Source organism: Egretta garzetta, unplaced genomic scaffold (genome assembly GCF_000687185.1).
Source record: "Egretta garzetta isolate BGI_Z169 unplaced genomic scaffold, ASM68718v1 scaffold405, whole genome shotgun sequence".
Taxonomy (NCBI): domain Eukaryota; kingdom Metazoa; phylum Chordata; class Aves; order Pelecaniformes; family Ardeidae; genus Egretta; species Egretta garzetta.
Genome location: NW_009259854.1, coordinates 1,077,519 through 1,087,274, shown reverse-complemented (window position 1 = coordinate 1,087,274; position 9,756 = coordinate 1,077,519). Strand labels below are relative to the sequence as shown.

General features: G+C 37.6%; 1 protein-coding gene across 2 annotated transcripts in view; it reads right to left on the bottom strand.

Annotated features, from left to right (window-relative positions):
* PTPN3 (protein tyrosine phosphatase non-receptor type 3) overlaps positions 1-9,756 on the bottom strand; it is a 91,171-nt gene that overhangs the window by 36,075 nt on the left and 45,340 nt on the right. The window contains exons 12-13 of one of the 2 annotated variants that reach the window (XM_009639937.2): positions 7,943-8,077; positions 5,811-5,987 (exon numbers count right to left, since the gene is read on the bottom strand). In XM_009639937.2, coding sequence (XP_009638232.1) covers positions 5,811-5,987; positions 7,943-8,077 — 312 coding nt within the window. The remainder of the gene's footprint in view (positions 1-5,810; positions 5,988-7,942; positions 8,078-9,756) is intronic. The other variant, XM_009639938.2, reaches the window with a different exon arrangement.

Below are 9,756 nucleotides of genomic sequence, written 5' to 3'. Positions count from 1 at the left end.
ATAGGGACTGGCTGAAAACCATGCAGCTTCCTGCAGCTGGTTTCTTGGAGGTTAAGAGCATTAAACAACACAGTGGTTTTCAGTTTTCGCTTCTTGACGTTCATTCATTCACTTTCATTTCTCATTTCACTGTGAAGTGTGAACATCTTTATCACACCTCAGGCACCAGAAGATGCTTGAGAAAAAGGAAAGAAACATACAAGAAAAATTAAAGGTCAAAGCTCCTTAAATACTACTTGGTCGCATGTTATGTTTTCATGGCAAACCTTGGACCTTGGTATTTTAAGTTCATCAAGCATTTAAAATGCATATTATTGAAACATTTAAATCTACAGATTTTTAATTTACAACAAATACTTGAACATAAGGAAACAAGCAAAGCCATTTTAGCCATTTCAATTTTCACTTATTTATGTGAAGGTAAAGAGTAAGCTAGTTTCTTTCAATTTTTTTTTTCTCTGTTCTTTTAACAGCTCATCAGTGGAGGATCCTACACATGAGCTACTGGGTGCAATGAGCATTAAGTTACATACCTTATATATTAAGCTACATCTTAAATTTATTTTTTAAAAAGAACAAATGTCACTACTGAGAACCAGAACTTGCACTGGGCATGGACAGTGCAGTCTTTCAAGACAAAACCTGCCATCTGATACACGACTAAACAAGTCAGAGTACATGATTCCAAAATATAATCAGCCTATTGCCCCAGTTAAAGATGAATTAGATTTGAAGGTTACTGCTTAAATTGAAGACGTTTTGGAATTTCTCAACCTGGTCCTGAAACAGTGTCACATACTTCAATATGACTAATTCATTTTTACTGTTGCCTTCTGCCATACAGATTGCATTAGTGTCATGGAAAGGCTATCAGCGATGATGATTTGTTCCTCTACATCAGCGAGGCTTTCCTCATTCCAAATTTGGAAACTCTACTGCTACCTTTATCAAGAAAAACTGCAGCAGTGCTAGTCTTCAGGTACCATTTCAGGTTAAAAAGACGGAAAACTGTGATCAAAAATAATTCCCTGCACAAGTCCATCAGCCTGTCTTTAAAAATAATCAGCTGTGGTTTAAACCTGTTACACTGAAAGGGAAACAAAGACAAGTTCTTCCAGGAGCTCTACCCAAGCTACCTATCAGGATAGCAGATGGTCAGGATGGGTTGATGCCAGGCAGCCTGTTGCTATGACACAACTTTGCAAAAATACCCCAAGTTAAAGCAGCTTTTCAGCAGAGGTAACTTTAGAGATAATAAAGCCTCATAAAATAATTTATTTTCTATGTTAAAGGAAAACTGTAAGACTTTGTATTCACAACTGTTCCCTAATGCATACCTCAGTGTTTAAAGACAACTGAAGATAAGATACATAACCTCACAGAACAGAGAAGTTTTCTACCTTGCTTAAAATAAGAAACATAGTAAGTCAGTAGCAGCAGTGCTTCAATTAAAAGAATGCAAATCTCTCAAGAAAAACATCTTTAGGTAAGATGAAGTCAAGACTAGGGAAAGCCAATTTTAACTGAAAACCAGTTATCAAATAAGTGCACTTACTTTTTAGTAAGTTTTATCTTAATATTATTCTTGAAATAATTTTAAAAACAAAACAATAGTGGTAGCATATGCTAGTAGTAGTAGTAACAGGTAGACATGGGATAAATATAGTGACAATGTGAGTACAACTTATAGTCAGAAGATAGACTAGATTACCTGTTCTGAACTGGTGAGGCACAGCCATAACAAAAAGAGTGGTATAACACAGAAAGCAACCTATGAGACTTCAGAAGGCTCAGTGTGGGCTCCATGTCTGTGTTAGTGTTAATTTTTCAGTGGCGGTAGCAGTTGGAAGAGTCGGACAGCAGCAGGGCAACAGAGAGGAGAAAGAACTGACAGGGGAAGCTTTCTTCACAAAGGCTGGGGAGCCCTGGGCTAAACAAAAGTCCTCTTGAAGTCCTCTTCAGCACTGTCTTTGATGACAGGTTTTGTATGCAGCTGTGATTTGAGATGGTTGGCTTAGATAGGCAAACCTATTCATGCCCTATGAATAAAGCTCTATTTAATATATGTTAATTTGGGATTAGAGCAATTTTTTGTCTATAATACGTATGTAATAGACAGCTCCAATCTTTTCTTCAGACACTAATCTGAGAGAGAAAATTGCTTCTTTTCACCATGTCTGAGTCTCAAATTGTACTTGAATGTGAAAGTACCTTAGATAATTTGGATAGCAGAAGCAGTCTAGCTACGCCAACACGAGACTCACAAGCTTGCCCTGGTTTTCTGTAGTTCACCTATATACATGATTTGCTCTATTTTCTAATTTTCTTTTTTCCACTCACAGCCTGCATATGTCAAATTTCAGTTAAAAAGTAGAATGTTCACACAAAGTACCTTTTTAAAAAAGTCACTGTATTCTTCAGAGAAACAATATAATAAACAACAAAATATTCTTGGCCCTCATTTCCAGAGTGCTTATTTAGAAGTATTTAACAGTAAACGTAGTTCTAGGTGTCGATATGTCGATATAGTACCACATATTTAAAAGAAATGGAAGACGACATGTTAATAACTGATGTGTTTTATGCCCTCTAAACTGAGTTGTTTCACATGATTTGTTTTCTAAATTGTGTACTGTTTTATAGAAAGAAAACAGAACTTGACTGATTCCCTTAAGTGAGTAAACACAGCAAAGAAGAAAATCGATTATTAGGAAAATAATTAAACTTCATATTGTCAAGAGGTAAAAAAGTATATAGGGAAATAAGTGCAGATGTATGGACTCTGCCAGCAGCGGTGGCTTCTACAGTTTTATTATCCACCAAGGTTCCATATGTGCCTTGGTAGGATTAGGTACACAGTAAGTCTTGTTATACAAATGTTACCTATATAGTTGTCTCAAAAAGCACTATATCACAACAGATCAGGTTGAAGGTAGGTATATCTTGGACCACTTGTTGTTTTGACAAAAAAAAAACCAAACTTATTACACAGGGGCTGAACTGAAACAGGTGAAAACTACCCCCCCCCACCCCTGAAATACTGATAGCTTGAAAAAGAGAGAAGAGCAGCTATATCCCCTGCTAACTGCAGCTTGCACAGTCTTGAGCTTCCAACACAGTAAACAAAATGGATGTAAACATATTTAGTTTACAAAAATCAAGCAGCTGCATGATAATCAAAATATGACGTCCCAGGCATAACAATTCAGCAATTAAAAATCAGCATCTTACAGTTGTTTGCTAGTAGCTCTTCAAAAATTATCAGATTTTTTTTCATATCAAAGCTATTCATTAGTTATAATTAGCATTAACTAACACCTTTTTTGATAGTCTCAGATGGCAGGCTAAGGAAGAAAAAAAAAAAAAAAAAAAAAAATAAAGAGTCCTCTAAAGGCAACATATGTTAGCAGGACTATGAAAAACTAGTCTTGGCTCTCCTCTATGGAAAAGGAAAACCAAATTTACAAATAAAGTATTTTTCCATAACATGTTTCAGTTATGTCAATTACAATCTACTAAAGACCAACATGGCAAAAAAGGGTAAGCTGGCTTTATCAGTACACTGCAAGGTGATTTATCTTAAAATTCCTGAAGCGTGGCAAAAGTCCAGGACAAGTGTTTGTCCATATTTAATACTGAAGATACACAAGTTAAACTTGTGTGACTACACATGTGTACTTAATTTTACTTTACATCTTTCAACAAGGGGAGTGAGGTAAGTAATGACTACTGTAAGAATATAAAAGAAGAAAAACTGGAACGTGGACTAACAAACTTCAGTGTAGAGAAGAAACATTTTTTTTTCTTGTATGGTTACTGTATGTTTTACCTCAACTGTTAAAAAGGAAAGTATTAATGACCATGTTACTTCATGAAAGTAACAGTCAGTACAACAAAGGATCACACATTACATATGTTGCATTTTCCTTCCAAAACACACACGTCAAATTTAAATTCATCATATTTATGCAAGCATTTTTTCAGTTATCTGCAGAGTATCAAATGTTATAAACATGCCCAAGAAACCAAGAACACCTTGGGGAGAGGACGTATAGAAAATTTAGTTTATATGAGGTAATAACAGTAATCTTACCCACAGTGAGTGATATTACTCAGATACAGCATAGTCATTTAGCGCTCAGAAAATAAAAGAATGTGCTATTTTCAATTTTAGAACATCCTATTTTCACTGTCTGAGAAACAGCATAAAAGCAGGTTTTCGCACTCCATTCTCAATAGGCATAGGAAAGGTGAAACAGGAAGGAAAGGAAAAAAACTACAGGGGGAGAAAAGAAAATGGAAAATAAAAGAAAAACCCAACAAGGTACTAACTGGCAGGACACAATCCGCCAGTCACAGAACACAGCATGCTAACCTAGTTTTCTGTCTACAGCTTCTGCTCTCATCATCTCCTCTTATAGTCTGCCTCTCATTATTTTAACTCAGAAAATACTTCTAAAAGTGTATAATCCGCAAATGTTAAAGCACGGGAAAGACACTGCTTCCTATCTATGACTATTCACAGCATCTAGAGGCATCACTTATATATTACCATGTTTATTACTGACACTGCTAGTATTAATGTTCATCTGACTTCCAGTCAGAGAAACAGAAAAACAATTCAAAACACCACAGTGACAAACTCCAAATATGCATGCAACATTAATTTTTCCCTTCTTCATAGAAACCTTTCTGATGGAATGTAGTAACAATACATTAATAATAACAACAACAATAAATTCAAATTTGAAGAGAACTGTTTAAATCCAGAGTTTAAAGTTACAGTTAGTAGCTGCACACTATCACAGGGGTAGGTGAGTCCTATCAGCTTCCATTAAATACATTGCTTCTCAAAATATATCTTGCCTTAAAGTTACTAGGGATGACTAGAAACCATTTTCCTTTTGTAACATAACAAAGGAACCGGCATTTTAAAAAATAATATTCTCTGTTTTCTTTTTGAGGCTGAATAATCAATGACTTTGTACATTATTTCTGAAGTTAATATTGTGTTAATCTGAAGTTACTTATTAAGAAATGTCTCTAAGATAAGAGTGAAGCCACACATAAGATGTAATATATGACAAACAAATAATCAGTGCACAAAGATTTGAGCTTTGAACAGCTTTGAGCCCTGGAAGCAAACCTAGCAATGGTTCGACCACTGCAGGGGAGAACAAAGTTGGTCTTCAGGGTCTCCAAGGAATACAGCAAAAAAGCCTCAAGGGAGAAAGCAGAGACTGCCTTTAGACTAGCAATCTACAGTTCCTCTGAGGAAGAAAAAGATGGATAACTGCTAGCATTATTATGTTTTTGTGTTTACTCAAATGCAGTAACTCTTTCAACTGATGATCCCGAGCTGATGATGTGGAACGTAAGTGAACTCTTTCAAGAGCTCAGTAAGTCTTCCTCCCCAAAAAAGGAAGAGTTCGTAATAGGTAGGAAAGGGATGCAGAAGCTACAAGGAAACAGGATATTACAGATATGAACAGGCATGCTTTAATAGCTTCTCTAATTTTACAGAGACCTGAAATAGCGATATTTGTTTAGGGATGAAGGGCTGGTTTGTTTTTAACTTGTCATTTTGTACCATGGCATTTGTGGTTTAGCAATTTGTCGAAATAAAGCTTATGCAAACATAAAACTGTTTGAACTCCTTTTTAATATTATAACTGATGATGATTGTTTTAGTATAAAGCGGTTCGTTTTTTTGTGGTGGTTTGGGGTTTTTCTGGGTTTTTTTGGGGTTTTTTTGTTTATTTTTTTTAAAATCAAAATAGGCAATGAATTGTTTGCAGAATTGTCCTTACCTCCTCTGTGGACTACGGTTCTGAGAGAACTCCGAATCACTGTCCTTCGATGTTGGAGAGCCCTTATATGTATAAAAAACATCCTCTGTTTCAGTAATATAACTAATCTCATTTGTAAGGTTATCTACAGATGAGTGTCGTGGCTTACGAATTTCATGACGTAGTCTAGGACTCCGCCTTAAAAATAAAGAACACAAACACAAGTTGGAAGCTCAGAATAATTCATTAAACTTTATCAAAGTGAAATTTCTGTCCTATTGCAATCTACGTCCCAAAATCTCCATGACAGGCTTATAGGTCTCACCTTATCAATTTTTAAACATTTCACATGGTATACTAGGCAATCATATATTGCTAGATTCAGTACACTGAACTGACTTGTCTCCCCCCCTCCCCTCTAAAATGCTACCTGCATTGTTAAAGTTCTAATCGTAGGATAATTCAGGTTGGAAGGGACCTATGCAGATCATCTAGTCCAACCTCCGGCTCAAAGCAGGGTCAGCTGAGGTCAGAGCAGGCTGCTTAAGGCTTTATTCAGTCAGATCTCAAAAAACTTGAAGGATAGAGATGGCACAGCTTCTCTAAGCAACCACTTCTCAACTGTCTTTGTGGTGAAGCAGTTTTTCATTATGTCCAGACAGAGTCTCTCTTTTGTTTCAACATATACCAGTTGTCTCATCCTCCCACCACACAACAGTGAAGAACATGGCCTCATCCTCTAGCTAGCTTCCTCCTAAGTATTGCCAGGCTGTTATTAGGCATCTGGGAAGCCCTTGCTTCTCCAGGCTGAACAAGTGGAGTTGTCTCAGTCTCTCCTCATAGGGTAAGTGCTCCAGCCTCCTGACTACCTTGGTGGCTGGTGGCCTTTGCTGAGCTTCCTCCATTTTGTCACTGTCTTTCTTTTATTAATGGAAACAAAAGTGCTTGCAGCATTCTCAGGTCTAAAAAATGCTGAGCAAAAAGGAAAAAAATCACTTCCCCTGATCTACCATCTATGTTTCTGTTAATACCGCCAGGTTGGTGTGGACTTTGCTCTCAGGGCACACCAGATAGCTCGTGTACAGCTTGCTGCCTATGAAGATTACCAGGCCCTTTCCCAGTTGCATTGCAGATAATGCTGTTGCACTGGGCTCTTCCTTCCCAGGACTTCATATTCATCTTCACTGAATTTCATACAATTCCTGTTGGCCCATTTCTCCAGACTATCAAGGTCCCTTTGGATAGCAGCCCTGCCCCCAAGCTTATTGACTCATCCCCCAGTTTGGTGTCATCTGCAGACTTTATGAGCAAGCACTCCATTGCCTCCTCCAGGTCATAAAGATGTTAAGGACAGGTCCCAAGATAGACCCCTGCACTACTCCACTTGTTATTGGCCTCCAGGAAGAGTACAACCCATTAACAACTCCCTTCTGAGTCCAGTCATCCAACCATTTTTTTTTTTTAACTCATCTTGCTGTCCACCCTTCCAGAACATAATGTCTCAACATGGGTATAATATTTTGGCAGGCAGAATCATAGAATCATAGAATGTCTTGGGTTGCAAGGGACCCCTAGAGGTCATCTACTCCAACCCCCCTGCAGTAAGCAGGGACACCGCTAACTAGATCAGGTTGCTCAGAGCCCCGTCCAACCTGGCCTTGAATGTTCCCAGGGATGGGACCTCCACTACCTCTCTGGGCAATCTGTTCCAGTGTTTTGCTACCCTCATTGTAAAGAATTTCTTCCTTATATCCAGTCTAAACCTTTAAAACCATTACCCCTTGTCCTGACACAGCTGGCCCTACTAAAAGGATTTTCCCCATCTTTCCTATAGGCCCCCTTTAGGTACGGAAAGGCCGCAATCAGGTCTCCCCGCAGCCTTCTCTTCTCCAGGCTGAACAAGCCCAACTCTCTCAGCCTGTCCTCATAGGAGAGGTGCTCCAGCCCTCGGATCATTTTTGTAGCCCTCCTCTGGACCAAAAGCCTTGCTAAAGTTGAGGTGACACCCACTCTTCTCCTGTCATCATATATATTCTCAGAATAATAATGTTTAAATATATATGTACATACTACATATATTATACTGCTAGAGTACATACAATTAGGAAAGGTAGGAGGCTGGAAGGTATGGGAAAGGCTGAAACTGGATTTACCAATTAGGGGTAACAGGAGGTGATCGAGAAGGAAGGCTTTTGGTCTCTAGTTGCTCAACAGATAAAGATCGTCTCATAGATGGGTTCCAAACCATCCCACCTATGACTTTTCTGCAGTACTGGCTGTTTACAGACCTGAAAAGAAATAAAGAACTTTATGTGAATTATTTTGCATAGAAAACTTAAATGAAATAAAATATGCTTATGAAATTAAATTTTATCATTCATGTGTTTTAAAGAGTCCCCTGTGCTTACCTCTCCCACTTATGCATTTGTATTCTCATAGGGCCATTTGCTGTCCTTCACTTGCAGCAATAAAATTGTTAATCCCTGCTACAATGCTAATCACAAGCCTGGGTAAAAATAACTTTTCCTCAGAGTTATTTTTAACCCAATTGTGTTCAAGAAGATGTAGGGGGAAAACAGGACATTCGGTATGTCCTATTGGCACTGAACCGAGTGCCTGACAAAACATGGTTCAAATACAGGCAAAAGATTCTAGTTGATCCCTGTTAAAACTTATAAAGGGGTAATAACTCACTAATGGCTTCACTGAGCACAGGACAACTTTAACCATCTATCTGCTGCCTCAGCAAATAAGAGCTACACCAGACCTTGCTCTATTTCCAGAAGGAAGCTACATTTCAGTGATGTGTTCCTTACAGGAATAAACCATTAGAGAAAGATCTGACATGAAAAGGGGATCCCCAAGTCTGGAGTGCTTCTTGTGACAAGAACCTGACAAGACTGCATCAAGTGTTGCATCAGAATCAGAACCTCAGCTAGGAAAGCAATAAAAATATCTTGCTAGTGGAATTATACAGCATAAAGAAATTTTAAAAGTAGATCAAAATTGAAATAAACTAACTTTTATGCATGTTTATACACAGCATTCCACAAGACAAGCAGAGAGATAAGCTGCACATCCTCAGGTTTACAGGCCTAGGACTTCTCATGGAAAAGAAGCAATTTATGAGTTACAGAGACACCACCTTTGGCTCACGAAGTCCTAAGCTGTACATAATTGGTGGTTGGGATAGCAGGGTATGTGGGGATTTGACTATAGAGCTGAAATGTCTCAATTTTACATAGCATAAAAAAAAAAAAAAAGTTGTTTATGCCACGGATATTCTTCATGCTATTATCAAGTCTTAGGCATGCTTTGCATGGTACTGCTTTTTGTTTACACAAGTAAAAGAAATAAAAACACCCAAAACTTTTTATATTCTGAAGAATTTCACGTATCTTGTTCAAGATTTTAAAGCAAATTCATTACTTCATCTTCTAAACATGTACTTTTAAAGCTTCTCCCAGTTTAAAAAACAAAGAGGGAAAAATTAATATGAAGCACCTACATGTCAAAATTAGTTACCCACGTTTTAAGCTTAGTAAACACACATTCCATGAACTCACGAGAAGCTTTTGCCTGTATTATCCATTTTATTTCTGTAAGTCTTCTGAAAACCAATGACAAGGCACCAACTACTCTGTTCTTGTGGACTTCTTAGCAGTCTCTAATAGTAAAGGCTGCCAAGTCTTTTCTGCCTCATGTAGATCCCCTATTTCATGCTTCTTGCTGGCATAAATATGGTCAAAAAAATGTATTACTACAGAGGGTATCATGGAGCCCATAGAAGATATCACAATGAACAGTTCTACCTAGAGATTCCTTAAGAGCCTAAATAAGCAATTCACCAGAGGTAATGCCTCAGAACAAGAAATTTCTTGAAAAGAAGTAACTCAGTTCAACAGTGAGAACTATCCTACATGCTACAGGCTATTAAGAAATCATAACAGTAAAATTTGACAAAAAT